This window comes from Nerophis ophidion, linkage group LG09, assembly GCF_033978795.1.
Source record: "Nerophis ophidion isolate RoL-2023_Sa linkage group LG09, RoL_Noph_v1.0, whole genome shotgun sequence".
Classification (NCBI taxonomy): Eukaryota; Metazoa; Chordata; class Actinopteri; order Syngnathiformes; family Syngnathidae; genus Nerophis; species Nerophis ophidion.
The window spans coordinates 33,813,744-33,839,284 of NC_084619.1; the positions used below are offsets into that span (position 1 = coordinate 33,813,744).

The following is a 25,541-nucleotide window of genomic DNA, read 5'->3' on the forward strand; positions in this document are numbered from 1 at the left end:
CACCTAGCGGCAGCATGTAGATGCTGAAGAGTGCAGGGCCAAGGACCAAACCCTGGGGAACTCCACAAGTTACCTTAACGTAGTCCGAGGTCACATTGTTATGGGAGACGCACTGCATCCTATCAGTAAGATAAGAGTTAAACCAAGACAGGGCTAAGTCCGACATACCAATTCGTGTTTTGATACGTTCTAATAAAATATTCTGATCGACGGTATCGAAAGCAGCGCTAAGATCGAGGAGCAGCAACATAGATGACGCATCAGAATCCATCGTTAGCAATAGATCATTAGTCATTTTTGCGAGGGCTGTCTCCGTAGAGTGATTTGCCCTGAAACCGGATTGAAATGTTTCACATAGATTAGACACTAAGTGTTTATTTAACTGCTCCGCAACAATTTTTCGAGGATTTTTGAAATAAAAGGAAGGTGAGACACCGGTCGGTAGTTTACCAAGAGGTCAGGATCGAGGTTAGGTCTTTTAAGAAGAGGATGAATAACCGCTTTTTTGAATGCTAGGGGAACAGTGCCCGAGGAAAGTGATAAGTTTATAACATTTAGCACTGATGGACCTAATAATACAAATACCTCCTTGATAAATTTCCCAGGAAGAGGGTCAAGTAAACATGTTGTTTGTTTTATTCCATTTACACGTTGTAACAATTCCTCTAATGTTATTTCCTCAAAACGAGAGAAACTATTTTGGAGGGCAGTATCCGCCGTATATACAATCGTATCCGTGTTAATAGAACCCAGTTGTAGCTGGGACCCATTGTCTTTAATCTGCTTTCTAATGACTTCAACTTTCTTATTAAACAATTGCATAAAGTTATCAGCTGAGTGGGTGGAGCTACTGGAAGGGGTCCCTTGTTGGGTTAGCAATGCTACCGTACTAAACAAAAATTTAGGATCGTTTTTATTACGGTGGATGAGATTTGAGTAATATTCAGCTTTAGCTAAGGTAAGCATGCGTTTATAAGTTATTAAACTATCACTCCATGCTTGATGGTGCATCTCATATTGATATCAGTAAACACCATGTTTTTTTATTAAATTACTTGTTTTTTTTCATGTCACATAGGTATTACTTAAAAACAATTCATGTGACACAGCATTTTGTTAATGTTTTATGACGAATAGTTAATTCCTATAGAACATATTTCTGCTCAAACTCTTTATATATCTGTCCCGATACAGCATCTACATCTACGTATGTATGTACATAACTTAAAAAAATACCTAATAATCCCTCCATCCAAATTAAGACATCATGTAATGAGAAAAAGCTGACCCGTTGATATTATTAATGAACAAAAAAAAAATGATACTTGTCTTTAAATATTTGGATAAAATGTATCTATAGACTTTTGATTAGACATTAAAGATTACCTGGTGGTATTACAATCACACTTCACCCCAACACTGCTTTACCTAACAATCATCCATCCATCCATCCATTTCCTACCGCTTATTCCCTTTTGGGGTCGCGGGGGGCGCTGGCGCCTATCTCAGCTACAATCGGGCGGAAGGCGGGGTACACCCTGGACAAGTCGCCACCTCATCGCAGGGCCACCTAACAATCAGTCATCATGATTTCAATATTGATAAAAATCATCTTAATTATTATTTTGGCCATAATTGGCAGCCTTTTGTTTAAGACTTCATCTCATATATAAACACATGTTTTATCTATATGGACAAAAAGTCGTGTCTTATGGCCATCAGGTGCCACCTTTCAAAATTCTTACATTGCGGTTTTAATTTTTGAGTCTCTTATGTCCGTAAAGTGCTATCTTGCACAACTTTCACATTTTTTTTTGTTATTTATGGGTTGTTGTTAGGGCTGGGCGATATGGCCTTTTTTTAATATCTCGATATTTTTGGGCCATATAGCGATACACGATATACAGTATATCTCCATATTTTGCCTTGGCCTTGAATTAACACTTGATACATATAATCACAGCAGTATGATGATTCTATGTGTCTACATTAAAACATTCTTCTTCATACTGCAATAATATACCAAGTCAATTTACCAAAACTGTATTTATTAAACAGTTATTAAGCAATGGCACAAACGTTCATGTCAATCCCAAAACAGAAAGTGCAGGATTGTCAGAGACATTTTTAGTGTCTAATAAAAATGAACTGCATAATAGGAAATCAAATAGTGTTAGTCCTTTGCTATGTGGTAGATACTACGGTAATTAAAATCTGTTCTTGACTATTTTTTCATACGGTGTTGATCTGGAAATGTTTGCCTCTGCATTTTGATGGTGTGGGCGTGTGGCACCGAATGGGGATCTTGAAATGCGGAGTAACCACTCTTCATTCTCTTGCAGGTGACTTTTCAAATAATGCTACATATTAGCAGTAATGCTACTTTTTGTAGCAACGCCACACTTGACAAATTACGGTTGTCTGTTTGACATATTCCCACTTGAAGCCAAACTACCGCGAAAAGATGGACCCCCTGCTGTTTTTCTTGGGAATTAATTATTCCTTCATTCGCACCTTCTTTCTCTTGTATTACCACTCGCACGGCTGTTCTAGCATCACAGCTAACGTTACCCATGCTGCTACCTCTCTGCTCGGCGAGGGCGTATACGTATGTGACGTATGACGCGACAGTATGTGACGTATATAAGAAGGTGCGCTTGTCTGTGAGAAGGAGACACAGGAAAGAGCGAGAAGAGCCTATAGTGTGATGCCCGCAGCTAAAAGCAACTGGGTGAGAACGTATACTCGAATATCATGATATAGACATTTTTTATATCGCACAGAGAAAAACTTGCGATGTATAGTGCCATATTACTTTGTTTCTGATGCTTTTCTGGTTTTTATATACACATTCAATTTCTACTTGAGGTCCATGAAACAGTGTTTGTATCTACAATCATTTTTCTCCTACTAAGGAAATAATTTCTAATGTGTTGTGTTTTTTTTTTTTTTTTTATGAAACTTGGTTAAAAGATTTCAGTAAAAATACTTTTTGAATATTTTGAGCAAATGTATAAATAATGCGATAATAATGATGACCGTGATAATTTCGGTCACAATAACCCTGTTAAGAAATGTTCATACCGTGACATCCCTAAAGTCACCAATAGATTGGAACAAAGTCGAATACTATTCAGTTTGTGGAAATAAAGTCCTGCGATGAGGTGGCGACTTGTCCAGGGTGTACCCCGCCTTCTGCCCGATTGTAGCTGAGATAGGCACCAGCGCCCCCCGCGACCCCAAAAGGGAATAAGCGGTAGAAAATGGATGGATGGATGGATGGAAATAATGTCTTGATTATGAGCATACTTCATCAATAAAGTTGGGGGGTATACAAATGAGATTCAAAAAAGATCTAAACACTTTCACTTTTATGCTTTGCCAACGACTATTCACTGTGGTTTTTTTTCTATACATCATATGTATAATAGATGCAAAGTGAATTAAAGACAGGGCTCAACATTAGTGTTTCTATTTTACAGGAGCGATTTATCATTCATCACATATATGTCCAAATAAATTGTCCTCCACAGACAAGGGTTGTACGGTGTACCGGTACTAATAAAGTACCTCGGTAGTAATTAATTAAAAAAAAAAGTACTACACTGTTTCTGAAAAATACCGTTACTTTAAAAAAAAAAAAAATGTTTAGACATGATGGCACACTTTTGTGATGTCGTGACATTGCTGGTAAACGCACGCACGCAAGCACTTACAATCAGACACAGTGTAAAGACAGAAGAATAAGAAGAAGAAGGGATACATTTTGAATTCAAAACTAACCAAAAAGTTGGAGCTATAAGCATTGAAGCGCTGCTCTGCATGCGCTGCTTTAAAAAATAACTACCTAGCGGCTAACGTCCATCAACAGTCAGCAGTGTTTTAGCAACTTCTATATCACTAATCCTCGCCCAGCTGGCAACAAATAAACTCAGTTTCTTACAAATATCATTCGTCCTAGGGAGGGTAACCAAAAATATTTGAGAAGCCCTGCCATAGGAAGCCCTGCCATAGGAAGCCCTGCCATAGGAAGATCCAATAGCTAACCGTTAACAGCAAATGGTTGATCCATACAAATATCAATTGTTGCGCTATAACAAGTACAGGAGCCGTATACAGTCAATACTACAATGATTACATCAATATTTTTTACCATCACAAAATCTTATGTCATTGTTTTACTGTGCTTAAACTCAGGAAATACATCCCTGGACACAGAAGGACTTTAAGTATGACCAATGTATGAACTTGTAACAACTTGGTATTGTATCAATACCCAAATTGTAGTGTCACCCAAAACTTACATAAAGTATCCCAACAAAAGAAGAATACGTGCTTATTAAATTTTAACAGAAGTGTAGATAGAACATGTTAAAACAGAAAGTAATCAGATATTAACAGTAAATGAACACGTAGATAAATAATCCATGTACTTTCTACTGCTTCTCCTTCATAATGTTGACAAAATAATACAATGGGAAATGACACAATATGTTACTGCATATGTCAGTAGCCTATGGCTTAGTTCACAGCGCAAAGTCGAATATCCTATTCAGATTTTTTGGGGGGTCAAATCCAATCTTTTTATGTAGTCATTTACTTTACAAAACAAATATGTCTGATGTGAATGCAATCTGACCTGCATGCATGACAGCATGACGACCCACACTGCAGTGTACTTGAATGTGTTTGAAATATTAAATGAACATAAAATATGACTTATTTTATATTTTTGGAAAATATTGTACACAATGCTTATGAGATGCGATGCAAGTGTAAACCACTGTGGCACTATTGTTCATTGTTTAAATGGTTTAATTTCATTGTTTATAAAATGCTGTGATGATAATTAAAATGAGGGATTTCTAATCACTATTATGTTGGAATTCTTATTAATATTGATACTGTAGTTGATGGTATTAATTTTTGTTTGACTACTTTGGTATTGTTTTTTTGTCATGTTAGTGAGTCCTCTCAAATACTCTTGTCAATTGCTATTCTGAATATTGCTGGGCCGGGTTTGGTTTTGGAAATGTATTATTATTGTATTATTGAGTTGGACTGAATAATAAAAATAAAAAAAGACAATAAAAAAAATCTATTAAAAAAACAGAAAAAAAAACACTGCAGTGTTTACAGAAGTAAACTGGATTTATTTCTAGTCGGTCTCAGTATCGGCACATTTGTGGCAATTTCAAGGATTTTGTGCATTCATTTTCTGAACAATGAATTATTGCACGTATTGTGTCGATTCAAATGTGGGCAAGCAGTCGGAGACATGAGTGGTGGAAAATTGATGCGAGTTCCAAAATCATAAGTATTTTCACATGTTTTCTGCCCATTTTTTTTTGTAACCGTCCACTTTGGCGAAGAACTATAATGATTATCGATTTTTAATGACGTTCTGCTTGGATGAATGCGACTGGAGAGTGGGAACGTTCAGTCGCATCGCATACATGTCCAATTTGTATCCACTTCCAAAAGTGGACTGGGTCGGATATGGAAAATTTGGAATTGCACTGTCCACTTTGACATTAACAAATTCGAGACTGGTCGCGTATGGGCAGTAAAAAAAGTTGAATTGACCTTCAGTGTGAACGAGGCCTTTGTAACCCGTTTCCTTACTTATTACAAAAAAAGATGTCTAGTATGTTCATTATTGGCAAAATTGTTATATGATTTGTTGAGTGGAATAAAAGACTTATGTTTATTGAATTGTAATTACATTTTTTCGTAGTCCCATTTATTTTGAAAATTATAGAAATATATGTTGCGACCGGTACCAACATTTTGGTATCGGGACAACCCTACCATAGAACTATTTTAAGGACACCGACATATTGATAAAAGCGACCAAAGTTGTGCAATACATTTGTTAATTAGATTTATCTGTAATTTTGTCAAGCGCTCGTGTTTGATGACATTAAAGCAGGGGTGTCAAACTAATTTTAGATCGGGGGCCACATGGAGAAACATCTACTCCCAAGTGGTCCGGACTGGGAAAATCATGACAAGATAACCTAAAAATAAAGACAACTTCAGGATGTTTTCTTTGTTTAAAAATATTCTGAAAATGTAAAAATCATAATGTTGCTGTGTTTTTTTTACACTTGCATGTTGCGGTTAATAGTATTCTATCTTTATTTGTTGTTAATTATACTTTCCGATTAAATTATTTGATAATATTCATCAGTCAACTCATTGGTGTTAATTTTCAATCCATCAAGATAAAAAAAAAAAAAAATCTAATTACAAGATGTTATTTGTGTAGTTTGCTCATTTTCATCGACTGGTGCAATGACATGTGCTTTATTGTTTTTGTCATAAATAGCATAATTTACAAAGATACAAAGAATAGTTATTGCAACATCTAGTGGACACATTTAGAAGAGCAGTTTCTTTCATTAAAACATTTCGGCTCATTTTTATACTTGGCAAACTCATAAAAATAGATGGGAAGTCCTCAAAAGTTCATTTTGAAAATTGTATTTTGTTTATAGATTATATGCAATCTGTTGTTGTGTTCCCTAATTTGAGCGTACATAATGAAGGTGTATATTGCTGAGCCCAACCAGGACATAATCTGAACTGTACATAAATGCTTATTTTGCCCATCCCATCCATCCATTTTCTACCGCTTATTCCCTTTCGGGGTCGCGGGGGGCGCTGGCGCCTATCTCAGCTACAATCGGGCGGAAGGCGGGGTACACCCTGGACAAGTCGCCACCTCATCGCAGGGCCAATACAGATAGACAGACAACATTCACACTCACATTCACACACTAGGGCCAATTTTTAGTGTTGCCAATCAACCTATCCCCAGGTGCATGTCTTTGGAGGTGGGAGGAAGCCGGAGTACCCGGAGGGAACCCACGCATTCACGGGGAGAACATGCAAACTCCACACAGAAAGATCCCGAGCCTGGATTTGAACCCAGGACTGCAGGACTTTCGTATTGTGAGGCAGACGCACTAACCCCTCTGCCACCGTGAATGTAATTTTGTTTATAGATTATATGCAATGTGTTGTTGTGTTCCCTAATTTGAGTGTACTTAAATGAAGGTGTGTGTTGCTGTGGCCGACGTGGAGATAATTTCAACCGAACCTGGTTTTAAGAACCCTATAAACAATCTAATTTCATTGACAACCTGGCCTGTGAAGATAATGTCCTCTATCTTAAATATAATAATGATTTTTTTTTACAAAAAAGAAACTAGAATAAAATAAAAACAGTTACATAGAAACGTGTAATTAACGAAAAGGAGTAAAATTAACTGTTAAAGGTTAGTACTATTAGTGAACCAGCAGCACACACCAGCCTGTGTGCTTCACGAACTGCATCCCTTGCAGACTGCATTGATATATGTTGTAGGAACCAGAATATAAATAACAGAAGTAAACAACCCTTTTGTGTGAATAATGTGTGAATGAGTGAAAATGAGTCTAAATAGGGATGGAGGGAGGGGGAGGGGGGGGTGCACTAACTGTAAGTGTATCTTGTGTTTTTTTTGTGTTGATGTAATAATATTTACAGATTAAAAAATAAAACATCCCGCACACACGCTCTAGGTGTGTTGAAATTAACCTCTGCATTTGACCCATCCCCTTGTTCCACCCCCTGGGAGGTGAGGGGAGCAGTGAGCCGTAGCGGTGTCCGCGCCGGGAATCATTTTTGGTGATTTAACCCACAATTCCAACCCTGCTGAGTGCCAAGCAGGGAGGCAATGGGTCCCATGTGTATAGTCTTTGGTATGACTCGGCTCGGGTTTGAACTCATGACCTACCGATCTCAGGGCGGACACTCTAACCCAGGCGTGTCCAAAGTGCGGCCTGAGGGCCATTTGTGGCGCCCAGCTAATTTGTTAATGGCCCCCGGCCCATTCTAAAAAATACTATAATAAAAATTTAAAACATAAAAGAGTGTAATTAAAGAGTTAAGAGTGACATGTAACAAGAAAATGTTGCAATGTTGACACTAATAACACGAAGCTGCCATGTGGACTGTTATTGACCTGCTGAAGGCTCCAATTACTTCACTGGAACAATTTCACTTTCACATATTTTGGGGGGATAATATTGCATATTTTGTGCGAAACAAAGTTTTCTTTCACAAAAAGAGCATCAAACAAACAAAAAAGTATGAAAAAAATTATAAACTCTTATAATCAAGAGATCTACAGACTTAAGCGTTAAAAGTAAAAAAAATATAAATATACATTTGGCTTATTTTCAACACTTATTCTTTTTTTATTGTCCTGAATTATTGACCTATTTAGGGTTCCCATTACTTCAAGTCAAATATTCCACTTTGAAATGTTTTGGGGGAAAATGTTGCATAGTTTATGTGTTTGCCATATAAATAAGGTTTTTGATATAAAGGCCATAAACATAAAAAAAAAAAAAAATTAAATTTTTTATAACGACAGACAGACCTAAAGTTTATCTCAAGATTCAAGTGTTAAATGAAAAAAATGTATAAGTTATGACTTATTTCTAACATTTTTATGACTGAGACCTTTACGGAGACCTGGGACCAAACTTGAGGAAAGCCATAAAGGTAAAAAAAAAAAAACTATTGTATTGCTTTTAAAAAATAAAAATATACAGATTGCCCCTGCATACTTTGATTTTTCAGTCTGCGGCCCTCAGTGGAAAAAGTTTGGACACCCCTGCTCTAACCACAAAGCCAAAACCTGTTCATGAGTCTGATCAGGCCCGTGAGCCGTACGTTTGACACCCCCGCGTCAAAGTGTTCTATTCTATTCTTTTGCCTAAAACAGGGGTCTCAAACTCAATTTACCTGGGGGACACTGGATGCAGAAACTGGGGGAGGCTAGGCCGCAAGAAAAGATTTCTTAAAAAAATCTAACAAGCACTTTTTAAAAAAATGTAAATTATTTGAATGGCTTTCCCGCCCTAGCAACATACTTGCCAACTCTCACGATCTTTCCGTGAAACACCCGAATATCAGTGCCCCTCCCGACAATCGTCCCGTACAACATGCCGTCTTATCCGCTTTTCCACCATACAAACAGTGTGCCGGCCCAGTCACATATTGTATGAGGCTTCTGCAGACCCACTGAAGTGACTGCATGACATACTTGATCAACAGCCATACAGATCACACTAAGGGTGGTCATATAAACAACTTTAACACTGTTACAAATATGTGCCACACTGTGAACCCACACCAAACAAGATTGACAAACACATTTTGGGAGAACATCCGCACCGTAACACAACAAAAGACTCTGGCTTATTAGTGATTCCTAAAGCCCAAAAAAAGTCTGCGGGCTATAGAGCGTTTTCCGTTTGGGCTCCAGTACTCTGGAATGCCCTCCCGGTAACAGTTCGAGAAGCTACCTCAGTAGAAGCATTTAAGTCTCACCTCAAAACTCATTTGTATACTCTAGCCTTTAAATATACCTCCTTTTTAGACCAGTTGATCTGCCGCTTCTTTTCTTTTTTCTCCTATGTCCCCCCCCTCCCTTGTGGAGGGGGTCCGGTCCGATGACCATGGATGAAGTACTGGCTGTCCAGAGTCGAGACCCAGGATGGACCGCTCGTCGGCACCCAGGATGGACCGCTCGCCTGTGTATCGGTTGGGGACATCTCTACGCTGCTGATCCGCCTCCGCTTGAGATGGTTTCCTGTGGACGGGACTCTCGCTGCTGTCTTGGATCCGCTTTGAACTGAACTCTCGCGGCTGTGTTGGAGCCACTATGGATTGAACTTTCACAGTATCATGTTAGACCCGCTCGACATCCATTACTTTCGTCCTCTCCAAGGTTCTCATGTCATCATTGTCACCGACGTCCCCTAGAGGGGGGGGGGGGGGGGGTTGCCCACTTCTGAGGTCCTCTCCAAGGTTTTTCATAGTCAGCATTGTCACTGGCGTCCCACTGGATGTGAATTCTCCCTGCCCACTGGGTGTGAGTTTTCCTTGCCCTTTTGTGGGTTCTTCCGAGGATGTCGTAGTCGTAATGGTTTGTACAGTCCTTTGAAACATTTGTGATTTAGGGCTATATAAATAAACATTGATTGATTGATTGATTGGTTGATTGATTGATTGATTGATAAACACAACAGAACAAATACCCAAAATCCCATGCAGCTTTAACTCTTCCGGGCTACAATAGGGGGCGGGGTGTATATTGTAGCCCGGAAGAGTTAGTGCTGCATGGGATTCTGGGTATTTGTTCTGTTGTGTTTATGTTGTGTTACGGTTAGGGTTGGTTATCATTTGAATTCGAACAATTCCAATTCAGATTCTTTGTTTTAAAAAAAAAAAAAAAGGCAGGGTCAAAAAAAAGTTTAGGATATTTTAAATGAGCTAGCTAACCTACAGTCTTTCTGAATTAAATAGTCTGACATTCTCCATCAATTTTAATAATATATACTTTTTATGAACTTTACTATAAATTCCTGGATGCGGTGGGGCTGTCTTGGTTGACAAGACTCTGCAGCGTCGCGTGGACATCGGGGGCGGTACCTCTGGATTGGCAGACCGGGGTGGTGGTTCCTCTCTTTAAGAAGGGGGACCGGAGGGTGTGTTCCAGCTATCGGGGGATCACACTCCTCAGCCTTCCCGGTAAGGTTTATTCAGGTGTATTGGAGAGGAGGCTACGCCGGATAGTCGAACCTCGGATTCAGGAGGAACAGTGTGGTTTTCGTCCTGGTCGTGGAACTGTGGACCAGCTCTATACTCTCGGCAGGGTTCTTGAGGGAGCATAGGAGTTTGCCCAACCAGTCTACATGTGCTTTGTGGACTTGGCAAAGGCATTCGACCGTGTCCCTCGGGAAGTCCTGTGGGGAGTGCTCAGAGAGTATGGGGTACCGGACTGTCTCATTGTGGCGGTCCGCTCCCTGTATGATCAGTGTCAGAGCTTGGTCCGCATTGCTGGCAGTAAGTCGGACACGTTTCCAGTGAGGGTTGGACTCCGCCAAGGCTGTCCTATGTCACCAATTCTGTTCATAACTTTTATGGACAGAATTTCTAGGCGCAGTCAAGGCGTTGAGGGGTTCCGTTTTTGTGGCCGCGGGATTAGGTCTCTGCTTTTTGCAGATGACGTGGTCCTTTTGGCTTCATCTGGCCGGGATCTTCAGCTCTCACTGGATCGGTTCGCAGCCGAGTGTGAAGCGACCGGAATGAGAATCAGCACCTCCAAGTCCGAGTCCGGAAAAGGGTAGAGTGCCATATCCGGGTTGGGGAGGAGATCCTGCCCCAAGTGGAGGAGTTCAAGTACCTAGGAGTCTTGTTCACGGGTGGGGGAAGAGTGGATCGTGAGATCGACAGGCGGATCGGTGCGGCGTCTTCAGTAATGCGGACGTTGTATAGATCCATTGTGTTGAAGAAGGAGCTGAGCCGGAAGGCAAAGCTCTCAATTTACCGGTCGATCTACGTTCCCATCCTCACCTATGGTCATGAGCTTTGGATCATGACCGAAAGGATAAGATCACGGATGCAAGCGGCCGAAATGAGTTTCCTCCGCCGGGCGGCGGGGCTCTCCCTTAGAGATAGGGTGAGGAGCTCTGCCATCCGGGAGGAACTCAAAGTAAAGCCGCTGCTCCTCCACATCGAGAGGAGCCAGATGAGGTGGCTCGGGCACCTGGTCAGGATCCCACCCGAACGCCTCCCTAGGGAGGTGTTTAGGGCACGTCCAACCAGTAGGAGGCCACGGGGAAGACCCAGGACACGTTGGGAAGACTATGTCTCCCGGCTGGCCTGGGAACGCCTCGGAATCTCCCGGGAAGAGCTAGACGAAGTGACTGGGGAGAGGAAGTCTGGGCTTCCCTGCTTAGGCTGCTGCCCCCGCGACTCGACTTCGGATAAGCGGATGATGATGGATGGATGGATGGATGGACTATAAATTCCTCACAGGTCTGTTTTCAACTAGAATATAAATATCAAATCTATGAACTTGAATATAAATATTATAAATTATGAATACATTTTCACAGCGTACACTTTCATCAAGAGAGCTTTATTTTTGAAAACACATTTACACAGACAAGTGTATGATGCTGCAGGTACTTAAACATGTTACCGTGCTCCCACTGATGGGCTAAACTGGTGCAGAAAAGCAAAAAAACTATAAGAAACAACTTGCAAAACCCAGTCCAGATTAGCAGCAGGTACAGTTTAAAATCAGAGACAGTTCTTGTTTAGGAAAATGACCATATCCGCCTTCTCAGGCAGGATGCGTGAGCGTTCTGGACAGATAGTGTCTCCTGTCGAAGACGGGACACGCATTTATTTGTACTCCATGAACTCGGAGGTGCTTCATCATGTTCGATGTGCACTCTCCTAAGCACGAAACAGTCCTGCCGCACGTGTTACATTTCGCTGATATTTCATTTTTTTTAGTAAAATAAAGCAACACTATCGACCGTCGACGCCCGCTATCCATGCTTGACTGACTCGCTCGGCTACGCTAACACTTCCGGCGGTGGCCGCTTCTTCGTTGGTGTTCAGTGGCTTCTTCTTCCGGGTCGGCGGACGTATTATTTTTTTCTGGTCGGCGGACTGGGTATCGAAACTAGGAATCGAAATTTAAACTTTTGAACGATTCCGGGAGAATTGGAAAGTTAGTCCCTGTTCCAATCGATACTCGATACCCAACCCTAGTTACGGTGCAGTTGTTGTCCCAAAATGTGTTTGTCATTCTTGTTTGGTGTGGGTTCACAGTGTGGCACATATTTGTAAAAATGTTAAAGTTTTTTATACGGCCACCTGTGTGGCTGTTGATCAACTATGTCTTCCAGTCGCTTACTGCGTCCATAGAAGCCAAATAAAACATGTGGCTGGGCTGGCACGCTGTTTGTACAGGTTGTAATGGACACTAAAGGCAGCGCCTCCACGGTGCTGTCACGCCCCTACAAAAACTTTCCCCCCGGAAGAAACTACTTGAAGGACCCCAATGAGGGTGGAAGGACCTTAAAGCAGCCCACACAGCTGCCTGTTTTAAACGCATTATAATTGGCTGATTGTCATAGGTGAAAAATAAAGGTGAGGAAAAAATATTAGCATTCCAGCATGCTAATCTTTCAAGCTATTTTTGTTTCGCTAATTTTGCAGCTGTAACCCTTAACGGTGAGGAAAAAATATTAGCATTCCAGCATGCTAACCTTTCAAGCTATTTTTGCTTTGCTAATTTTCCAGCTGTAACCCTTAAGAGTCATATAACTTGGTATTGTCACACCCTCATTGGGGTCCTTCAGGCATTGGAGGGGCTGTCACGCCAAATTTCTTCCGGGGGGAAGGTTTTTGTCGGTGGGGAAGAAATTTGGCGTGACAGCGCCCCCTTAATAATGCTGTAAAGCGCCATTCATATTAAAGTCGCGGGCCACACCATCATCAAATTTTCATATTAAGGTGCGGGCCGCAAAATAACGTCTCGCGGGACGCAATTGGTCCGCGGGCCGTGTATTTGAGACCCTTGGCCTAAAAGGACGCTTTAAGTTCAGGGTCACTCAATGTCAAGTGATCATAACTTTGTTTTGACAACGACACGATTTATTCAGGCAATATGGTGCATGAGTGCCTGTACTTACAGAGAGATGGTTCTGTTGGGCAGAAAGCTTGGATGCAAGGTCTCCAGCAGATCCACATCATCACAAACCACTTTGACTCGGACTTGCTGCTGCCTGCTCAGCTCCTTGGACCTCTCGGCCGAACAGTGACAGCTATCCAAGATCAGGTCCGGACAGTTTCTGTTGCCACCGCCGGACCCCCACAGCGCGACCAGGGCGCACAGCACAACCAGGACCCTCATGATGCGACCTCTCTCACGCTCATCTGTCAAGTGACGTCCGCCCAGCGCGTCTTGCAGGTCGGAACCATTTCACATGGGCTCGCTCTCAAGTCCAGCCTGTGGAACCGTGCGGTCCAGATATGACGCCGTCGAAGCTATTTCTTGTCCAAAAGAAGCAAACTGTTGGCGCTACCTGTTTGAAATCACAGACGCATTTATGACACGCAATTTATTTCAATATTGGTCCGATGTTCAAGTCCTGAAATCCTGTGCCTCGAGTGTCAGAAACTTCCAGATAAAGTTTGGCGCGTACTACTTCCTCACGTGAAAAAGCGTCATTAAATATAAATTATAACATTTGGTTATTCCTGCTACTACCAGCTGACTGTAGTGTTTGACGTGTTGCTTAAAGTGTCCGCAAAGTCCCTCCCAGCCAGCCTGCCAAGCTCCAGCGTGGCTTTCTCATGTTTGAAGCCGCAACTGCTGAGATCACGTGACATGAAATGTATGTCACGTGACATGAAATGTCACATGACTAGCAAACTGTTTACTGCAGGGGTCACCAACGCGGTGCCCGCGGGCACCAGGTAGCCCGTAAGGACCAGATGAGTAGCCCGCTGCCCTGTTCTAAAAATAGCTCAAATAGCAGCACTTACCAGTGAGCTGCCTCTATTTTTTTTAAATTTTATTTATTTACTAGCAAGCTGGTCTCGCTTTGCTTGACATTTTTAATTATAAGAGAGAAAAAACTCAAAATAGAATTTGAGAATCCAAGAAAATATTTTAAATACTTGGTCTTCACTTGTTTAAATAAATTCATTTATTTTTTTTTACTTTGCTTCTTATAACGTTCAGAAAGACAATTTTAGAGAAAAAATACAACCTTAAAATGATTTTAGGATTTTTAAACACATCTCCCTTTTTACCTTTTAAGTTCCTTCCTCTTCTTTCCTGACAATTTAAATCAATGTTCAAGTATTTTTTTTTTATTGTAAAGAATAATAAATAAATTTTAATTTAATTATTCATTTTAGCTTCTGTTTTTTCGACAAAGAATATTTGTGAAATATTTTTTCAAACTTATTATGATTAAAATTCAAAAAAAATATTCTGGCAAATCTAGAAAGTCTGTAGAATCACATTTAAATCTTATTTGAAAGTCTTTTGATTTGATTTTAAAATTTTTGTTGTGGAAAATCTACAAGAAATAATGAACAATTAGAAATATAGCTTGGTCCAATTTGTTATATATTCTAACAAAGTGCAGATTGGATTTTAATCTATTTAAAACATGTCATCAAAATTCAAAAATGTATCATAATCAGGAAAAATTACTAATTATGAACCTAAACTTGTTTGTTCATCTATACCAGGGGTTTCAAACTAATTTTAGATCGGGGGCCACATGGAGAAAAATCTACTCCAAAGTGGTAAAATCACGGCACGACAACTTAAAAATAAAGACGACTTCAGATTGTTTTCTTTGTTTAGAAATAGAACAAGCACATTCTGAAATTGTACAAATCGTAATGTCTTTGTGGTTTTTGTTTACAATTATCTGTTGTGGTTAATAGTATATATACTATTTATGTCATTATTTATATTTTCTGAATAGATTATGCGATAATGTTCATCAGTCAACTCCATCCATCCATCCATTTACTCCCTTTGGGGTCATGAGGGGCGCTTGTGCCTATCTCAGCTGCATTCGGGCGGAAGGCAGGGTACACCCAGGACATGTCACCACCTCATCGCAGCTCAGCAAAATCCATCCATTCATCCATGTTCTACCGCTTATTCCCTTTGGGGTCGAGGGGGGCGCTGGTGCCTATCTCAGCTACAATCCGGCGGAAGGCGGGGTACACCCTGGACAAGTCGCCACCTCATCGCAGGGCCAACACAGATAGACAGACAACATTCACACTCACGTTCACACACTAGGGCCAATGTTTAGTGTTGCCAATCAACCTATCCCCAGGTGCATGTCTTTGGAAGTGGGAGGAAGCCAGATTAACTGGAGGGAACCCATGCATTATGACAATAGCAATTAAGGCAAAAAAATATATATATATTAAATTGCTATTTGGTACATACCAGTACCTGGAAACAAACCCAAACAAAAACGGTAAAAACCTTGATGAACCTAAACTGGTTGTTCGTCTATACCAGGGGTGTCAAACTCATTTTAGATCGGGGGCCACATCGAGAAAAATCTGGTAAAATCTCAAGACGACAACTTAAAAATAAAGACGACTTCAGATTGTTTTCTTTGTTTAAAAATAGAACAAGTACATTATGAAATTGTACAAATGATAATGTCGTTGGGGTTTTTGTTTACAATTATCTGTTGTAGTTAATAGTATATATACTATATTTGTCGTTATTTATATTTTCTGAATAGATTATGCGATAATGTTCATCAGTCAACTCTTTGGTGTTAATTTTCAATCTATCAACATAAAAAAATTATATTAAAATCAAATTACAGTATGTTATTTATGTAGCTCGATCATTTTCCACAACTGATGTACTCATATCATGTGGTTTATTTTGTACATATGTAGCATCATTTACAAAGATACAAAGAATTGCTATTGCGATATCCAGTGGACACATTTAGAACAGCTGTTTCTTTCATTCAAAAATTTCACGTTAATTTTTATACTTAGCAAACTCATTCTACGGGCCGGATAAAACCTGTTCGCGGGCCTGATCCTGCCTTCGGGACGTACGTTCGACAGCCCTGTTCTATACTGTATGGTGACATAATTAATGTCAATGGACCTGTTTCAGACATTTTCTGAAAGTACTTAATGCTTATGTTTCTAACTATCGGTTTGCGCAACTAGTTGCATTTTTTTTTAAGAAGTAACACATTTTTTAGGACACCGATCAGTTATAGTATCATACAATGGTCATAATTTAAGTCCTTATGTGTCCAGGGGGCCTATTTCCTAAGTTTATAGACATAATATAAATTCCAAATATGAAAAAAAGATTTTGTGATCCTAAAAATATCGATATAATCATAGTAGTATCAACTGGATAGGTACCTGTACTTGGTATCATCACAGTGGATGTCAGGTGTAGATCCACCCATGGCGTTTGTTTACATTGTGACGCCGGTGATCTATCGTATTCTCCTTATGGTGTGTAGTGAAGCATGTTTAGATATTCCTCGTCCTGCAGGAATGATACTTGTAAGAAATGTACTTTATTTGTCGCCATGGAGGCCAGAATTAGTGGTTTTAGAAAAAGCTAAAAAACTGCACACTGGGGCTGGACGTTAGCCGCAAAAAAGCTAGCCATGGCTTAAAGCACCTCTTACTGAGGGCATTTCAGTGTTATATCTTCACCTTTATTGTTAGTTTTTAAGCCAACATGTGTCCATTCTCCCTTTTCTGTCTACACACCGTGTCTGCTTGTAAGTACTCAGTGATTGTGTGTTGCCAAACATGTTCCTCCATTAATTTCTACCTTAAATGTGAGAAAAGTGAGCCAAATATTTTAAACATATCAGGTAGAAAATTCAAACTAACTGTTCACATACCCCATGCACCAACCCCATTGCTTTAGACTAAATTGGGGCCCTGGGCAGAATTGTTTAACTCTTTAGTTCAGACAATATGCAATATTTAATGACAAAGTAGCACAAAGAAAATGGCTGCACTGTCTGTTGTCATTAATATAAATGAAACACAAAATAATTTATTTTTGTCAAAGTAATGCTAATAGAAAATAAAAAAACAATCTAGAAATTAATGATGCATATCAAAATTATTGATACTTTTAGTTGATTTAGCCATTTTTAGACTTCAAAAATGCTTAATTTGGACAAAAAGTACACAAAATCTACTTTCAAAAAATCTGGGATAAGAATGAATCTTCAGCAGCACGGTGGTACAGGGGTTAGTGCATGTGCCTCACAATACGAAGGTCCTGAGTAGTCCTGGGTTCAATCCCGGGCGCGGGATCTTTCTGTGTGGAATTTTGCATGTTCTCCCCGTGACTGCGTGGGTTCCCTCCGGGTACTCTGGCTTCCTCCCACTTCCAAAGACATGCACCTGGGGATAGGTTGTTTGGCAACACTAAATGGTCCCTAGTGCGTGAATGTGTGTGTGAATGTTGTCTGTCTATCTGTGTTAGCCGTGTGATGAGGTGGCGACATGTCCAGGGTGTACACCGCCTTTTGCCCGAATGCAGCTGAGATAGGCTCCAGTACCCACCACAACCCAAAATGGATGGAAGAATGAATCTTCAAGCTTTGAAGCGAAGGACAACTGTTCATGTATTTGCGTAATGAGCCGTTGCCCAGATCATGTTTTGTTTAGTTTGATATTTCTTTAGTTGGAGATTAGTTCTGTTTCAGCACCCTTGTTTGTTTGTTTTTGTTGCCATGGGTGCTGATTTTTGTCATCTGCCTTTAGATTAGTGATCAGAGCGCTTACCTGCTCCCGGTCACTAAGCAAAGAGCTATGTATTCCTGCCTGGCAGTTTTATTCGCCACACACGACAGTTGCGTGTGTACTACTTGCTTCTTGCTGCTTTTGGTTTGCTAGTCAAATGCTAAGCTCTGCTGTACCTTCTCGTGCCAACCGCACATTTTCCTTTTTCCGTGTATGTTTATCTTGTTAATTTGAATAAATCATCCTTCTCACCTGCACATTGCCTCCGGATGTCCATCTGCATCTTGGGGGAACAACCACACAGTAAATTCCATAGTGTTAAATCAACACTTAGAGAGTTGTATTTAAAACTATTCAATCGTCTATTTGGTCCTAACCTAAACTGGTGTTAAATTTACTCTTCCCATAGAGTTAAATCTATAGAGTTAAATGAACACTAAATAGTCAAACATTGTAACACTGTAGAGTTTTGTTCAACTTTGTTTTTTAACTCTGATTAGTGTAAATATTACTCTTGAGTAGTGTTGATAAATTACTTTTCTGTGGTGATAAATGTACACCAAGTTAAAGGCCTACTGAAATGAGATTTTCTTATTCAAACGGGGATAGCAAGTCCATTCTATGTGTCATACTTGATAATTTCGCGATATTGCCATATTTTTGCTGAAAGGATTTAGTAGAGAACATCCACGATAAAGTTCGCAACTTTCGGTGCTAAGACAAAAGCCCTGCCTTTACCGGAAGTCGCAGACGATGACGTCGCAAGTGTGGGGGCTCCTCACATACTCACATTGTTTTTAATGGGAGCCTCCAACAAAAAGTGCTATTCGGACCGAGAAAACAACAATTTCCCCATTAATTTGAGCGAGGATGAAAGATTCATGTTTGAGGATATTGATAGCGACGGACTACAAAAAAAAAGAAAGAAAAAAAAAACGCGTTTGGGACGGATTCCGATGTTTTTAGACACATTTAATAGGATAATTCTGGGAAATCCCTTATCTTTCTATTGTGTTGCTAGTGTTTTAGTGAGTTAAATAGTACTTGATAGTCGGAAGGGTGTCTACACGGGTGTCTTGACGCGCAGTGTCTCAGGGGATTCGACGGCAGCTATGGACGACACAAGCTCAGCTTTTCTATTGTAAGAAGCGACTTTTTAACCTCAATTTTCTCACCGAAACCTGCTGATTGACATGTAGTCTTGATTCATGTTGGCTTGACCGCGCTCTGATCCATAGTAAAGTTTCACCTCCAGGAATTTTAAACAAGGAATCACCGTGTGTTTGTGTGGCTAAAGGCTAAAGCTTCCCAACTCCATCTTTCTACTGTGACTTCTCCAATATTAATTGAACAAATTGCAAAATATTCAGCAACACAGATTTTCCAAAAAACTGTAAAATTATGCCGTTTAAGCAGACGACATTTAGCTGTGTGTGTGCAGCGCTAATACTTCCTAAAAACCTGTGACGTCTTGCGTACACGTCATCATTACACAACGTTTCCAGGACGAAACTCCTGGGAAATTTAAAATTGTAATTTAGTAAACTAAAAAGGTCGTATTGGCATGTGTTGCAATGTTAATATTTCATCATTGATATATAAACTATCAGACTGCGTGGTGGGTAGTAGTGGGTTTCAGTAGGCCTTAAATGTATTTGCTAGTTAACACTGCTTTGGTGTTTAAATAACTCTGATAAGGTTTGATAATAAAGAGAATATTTTTTTTTGTAAATAGTAAAAATGTGTTAACATTAAAGTGTTTATAAAAACACACTATTTCTGAAAAAAAAAAAATTGGTGCTCATTCTACTTGATTTACTCTTGTGCGGTGTCAAATTAATTCTCACCAACTTTGTCTTGTAAATAGCAAGTGAGTGCAAAACACACTAATACAATATCATACGTTTAGTAACCTTTAATTTTTTGTCAGGCAGAACAATCAACTTTAGGGCGAGAATACAGAAAGGGTGACCTTAGGTCTGCATGAAACGGCAATATGGGACAACATACAATGTGGAACACAATGTTCCATACGCCATTTGAACATCAAATGGTTTGGAGCAAGGCATGAATGTGTACATGTTGTGGAGCATTGTGTGGTATGATGTCGCAAACAACAAATTGTGCTTTAAACAATTCATCAAAAGCACCAAGAGAGGAGTGTGACCTGCAAGGTATGTCGAGAATTATGAAGAACTGGTGGATTGTATTCTTCCTCACTCCAACAGGCAGGAGAAAGGGTTGAGTGCTGGTAGTAATGGTGTCAAGATGTTCTTGGATGCTTGTTCCAGTCTATGGAGAGAAGAATAAAAAATCGACATGGTTGTGGTTATATAATAGAAATGATTACATACATGATTGTAAACTAAATATCCTTTATTAGAGAACAATACAAACCTTCTTGAAGACCACAAGATGCTTCTCAGCCCGGGATTCAGAAACTTTTCCTGGCCTCTTCCGACCTAGAGCAGTCGGTGGGATCAAGTGTAAGAGCAGCAAAATCGATGAGCGGTCACTGTCCCAACCTGAAACAGAACAAGTTTGATAGCATACTTCAAATGTGGACCAACAATTTAATTTAATACACTGCAAGGTCAGTGGAATTTTCATTAGTATATATATATATATAAATATATATATATGGCACTTTAAAAACACCTGAAGAAGCTCTTTTTTCCCAAAAAAATCTTCTTGGTGAGGCCAAAAACTTTGGAATTTTGTTCTAATCATGGTTGTAAGTCCGCATTTTGAACATGCTTCCTCATTTAAATGAATGTATCCTTACAGACATCTTACCAAAGTCAACGTTCACTTCAGGCCCATCCTCAGGAGGGTCAGCTGCCATTAGGAGTTCCTCAAGCTCAATGATGGAGGGAAGTTTTCTGTATTGTTGGATGATCTTCTATTTGAATGTGGATGGCCACTTCTCCAGAAATTTGCCCGATTAATCCTCTACAAACATTAGAACAAAATCCTGTTCAACCTGTAGTGGGAAGTTAGATACCAATTTCAAAATTACACATTAAACCACAGTTAAAATGTGCAATAGTTGTACAACATTAATACAGAAAATGTTGATGAGATAATTACCAAGCCTTTGATGTCTTAAAAAAGAGGAAAATAAGATAGAATGTTGCTTGACTGCTGTTGGTCCAGGACCATGTGATGCCGATGGTCAAATGTCAGCTTCATCTTTTTGATGACCATGTTCACGTCAGCCGAATGTTTTATCAGTGACATTGCTTCCTTGCACTCATCTTCAGACAGGTCAATCTCTGGAATGACTTGGGTAACTCGTCCAACAGTTGGTCCTCTCGACTTGTCTTCATCAGATGGTCCTTCCGCCAAAGCTAAACAATATGGGGACATACGACTCATGACAATCACATACAGTTCAAAACACTTTGTCAGCTGGATGTGACCCAACTTTTATGAAAAAATGTTTGGCTATTGGCTGAAAAGCATTGCAACAAATGCAACAAAACCAATAACTGCTCATATGACTATTCTATTCAATACATTTTTTCAAGAATAATATAGGATTACCTCCAAATGATGATCACCTTTCTTTAGCACTGCATCTCTGAATAGTTTTAATTCTCCAGGCCAAGTACCCAGTACCACTGTTGCTATCATAAAAATGTTCCTTTGAGAGAATTGCAAAAATAGGCACTATTAGTCACAACATACTTTGGGACGACTCAAAATAAAGACTATAACAACAATTAAGAGTGTGTAACTTACATAGCCATTCTTGGAAAATGGGTCTCCGAGGTTGGGGAACGAGTTCACAATTCATTGTGCATACATTTCCTTCACCTGTCTTGACGGAGATGTAATTTAAAAAAAAAATCACATTAAAGTTTATTCGTCATACACACGTTTTATAAGATGTAGTGATATGTTTATTATTTACTTTAGATTTAAAATTACTCTGAAACCTAAATAAGAATACATGTGCCAATCAAAACCAATAAACAACTTACCCATTCTTCTCCGTCATCTCAGCTGCCAGTATATTCACCAATTTTCTTCTGCTCTGTTCTGTCAAGGACTTAGTTTGGTTGTATTCATTTATTTTATATTCTCCAACAGATTCCTTGGGAAGAATGGATTTCACCAGCTGAAATAAAAAATATCAAACAAAAATATAAAAAAGGTATAAGAAAAATGTATTTAGTATAAAACAATCTTAAAATCATACGATGCAATTTAAGATCATTGTTTTAACCATTTTAATCCTTGTTCAATAGAAAATGTATGAAGTCTTACTTGCATAGCTTCAGAGTCCTCTGACACTTTCTGGTAGGAGTGTCTTCAAGGATGATTGTGTCTGAGTCCGATGAAGAAACGGATGATTGGGACTTTGGAGAGGTTACCATGGAGACATTTTGTAACCACCATTGCAAAAAGGAGAAAGAAGACACGTTGGACACAATTTGCTCATAAAACCACACCTAATCTAATGGAGAATATCGGTTTGTTTTGAAAAAAAAGTTACTCAGCTTGATTATGAATAAAAATGGTCTCCTCACTATTGGAATAAAAATGTTAATATAGCTTACAAATTTAAAGCGGTAACAAACCTGTTTCGTATTTGATGGTTAGTACCCCAGTGGATGGATCCTTCACAATTTCCTCAAAACCATCATCATCTATCTCAGTCCCTGAACTGCCAACAACTTTGACACCTTCTGTTACAGCTGGGACACCGAATTTTGCAAACGCTAGGAAACAGAAAAAAAGTAGAAACCGAGAGGTCATTTGATATATTTTCAAAATGAGTTTCAAATCAGTTATTTTGAAGCGAAACATACAGCCAAAGTTGAAAGGCCTAGTCAAAACTAATACTGTATACACAAAAATGAGAAAAATGATCATTACAAAAACCCAATGACTTGATACTCCTATATATAATTTAAAACAGGACTACCAAAAAAAATGGCCAACAAATGTGAAATTGCACACATAAAATGAAACATGATTTATGATACCTGTAATCTTATCTGCGCATCTTCATGCTGGTAAACTAACAGGTGATTGTTTAGTAACCTCGCAATTAACAACGTAGAAGCAAAAATATTTACACACACACGTCATGATTTTGTGCTGTGGCCACCTACGCTCAATAGAGCCTAGACCAGGGTTACTCACTATTTTTTTCGCCACATCTCCAGAGCATAATTATGTACAATTTACATATTCAATCTTAATTTCACATAATGTTTGAAATATTCCCACATCCCTCGCAAAAACGAAGTCTGAGGTGGCTAGTGATGGGTTGATGAGGCTTCGTGTATCGTTTCGACACATTGCAAAACTGTATTGATACTGTGTCAATACTCTGTCACTAAATACTGACATCTGCTGGACATTAAAAATCCCTACAGGCAACCTATGGACCGACTCATCTGACACTGATTTTATGACTTGGTATTTACAATAATCCATCCATCCATCCATCTTCTTCCGCTTATCCGAGGTCGGGTCGCGGGGGCAACAGCCAAAGCAGGGAAACCCAGACTTCCCTTTCCCCAGCCACTTCGTCTAGCTCTTCCCGGGGATCCCGAGGCGTTCCCAGGCCAGCCGAGAGACATAGTCTTCCCAACGTGTCCTGGGTCTTCCCCGTGGCCTCCTACCGGTTGGACGTGCCCTAAACACCTCCCTAGGGAGGCGTTCGGGTGGCATCCTGACCAGATGCCCGAACCACCTCATCTGGCTCCTCTCGATGTGGAGGAGCAGCGGCTTTACTTTGAGCTTCTCCCGGATGGCAAAGCTTCTCACCCTATCTCTAAGGGAGAGCCCCGCCACACGGCGGAGGAAACTCATTTCGGCCGCTTGTACCCGTGATCTTATCCTTTCGGTCATGACCCAAAGCTCATGACCATAGGTGAGGATGGGAACGTAGATCGACCGGTAAATTGAGAGCTTTGCCTTCCGGCTCAGCTCCTTCTTCACCACAACGGATCGTAGAATTGGGTAGGGACTTTAGGGACACGTCCCTACCAATATCCAGCCGCTACTGTGTAGTCACTATCAATACAAGCGCTACCCGTAATGTTTAGTCAATGATTATGGCACAGAAAGGGTTAAATATCGGTTCCTACTGGAAGTCCCGCCTCTAACCTAAATATCGCTCTCTGATTGGTTCCGACTTTCAAGCTAACTTACGTGTGATTGGCTGTCCCCGCTGCCACTCCTTCTGCTTGTAAAAGCTAGCCAACATGCTAGTTGCTAGCGAGGGAGCAGAAGCAGTTAATGCATTCAAGGCTGATCTTTTAAAGCAAGACTGGCAAAATGTTTTTGTGGAGGATACTAATGAAGCATACGATACATTCCTGGATATATTTCTGACACTTTATGACCATCATTGTCCATTGAGAGAATATAAGCAAAATACTAAAAAGAGTGAGAAACCATGGATAACAAGGAGTTTAGTAAAAGCATGTGAAAAAAAAAGGCTTTACAAGGAATTTATTAAGAATCGAACAAAGCAAAATGAGGACAAATATAAAAAGTATAAAAACAGATTGACATGTATCATGAGGCTGCAACAAAAAAACTATTATGAACAATTGCTGCAGAAACAAAAAAATAATATCATTGAAACCTGGCATGTGCTTAATACTATGATTAAAAAATCTAGCAATAAGGATTTTACAGCGTATCTGGTAAAATATGACAACTCAATTATTGAAAATATAGAAGAAATAGCTGAGGAATTCAATACGTTTTTTGTGAATGTTGGCCCAAATTTGGCCAAAAATATTAATTTAAAAATAAAGCATGAGAAAAAGTTAAAGCCTGTATCTCACATAAACAATTCAATGTTTCTTGTTGGAGTTTGTGAAAGTGATGTATCAGAAGTGGTCAGAAAGTTTAAAAATAAAAAATCTGTGGATGGTAACAAGGTGGATATGTCACCTGTTAAAGAAGTGATGGATTGTGTCCTGAAGCCGTTTACTTATATATGCAATAAATCTTTATCAACTGGAATTTTTCCTGACAAAATGAAAATCGCAAAAGTTATTCCAATGTATAAAAATGGTGATAAACATATGGTCTCAAATTACAGACCTGTGTCCTTACTACCTCAACTTATTTCATTCATTCAGTTCATTTATGTTTATTTACAATGTTGTATTGCATGAATGTATTTCTGATGTTGTTGATGGACAGTAGGCTATGTTAATTGACAGTATGATGCACAGTTGCACTACAGCCCTACACTAAAGAGTAAAGATGAGAACTCTTCCAAGTTGTCTCCTTTGCTTTCATTTTAGTTGCTTTACCCAATAACATCTGCATGACGTGAAATTATGATTGCTAATGTAAAAAAAAAAAGTAAACTTTCAGAGTGCTGCCTTGGAGCACTTTTGTG

At 39.6% G+C, this 25,541-nt stretch overlaps 1 protein-coding gene across 1 annotated transcript in view; it reads right to left on the reverse strand.

The window, feature by feature from the left end:
- LOC133559270 (adhesion G protein-coupled receptor A1) overlaps positions 1 to 14,212 on the reverse strand; it is a 557,171-nt gene extending 542,959 nt beyond the window's left edge. Inside the window, exon 1 of the mRNA XM_061910875.1 lies at positions 13,555 to 14,212. Coding sequence (XP_061766859.1) covers positions 13,555 to 13,775 — 221 coding nt within the window. The 5' untranslated portion in view covers positions 13,776 to 14,212. The remainder of the gene's footprint in view (positions 1 to 13,554) is intronic.
- Between the last annotated feature and the right edge of the window lie 11,329 nt (positions 14,213 to 25,541).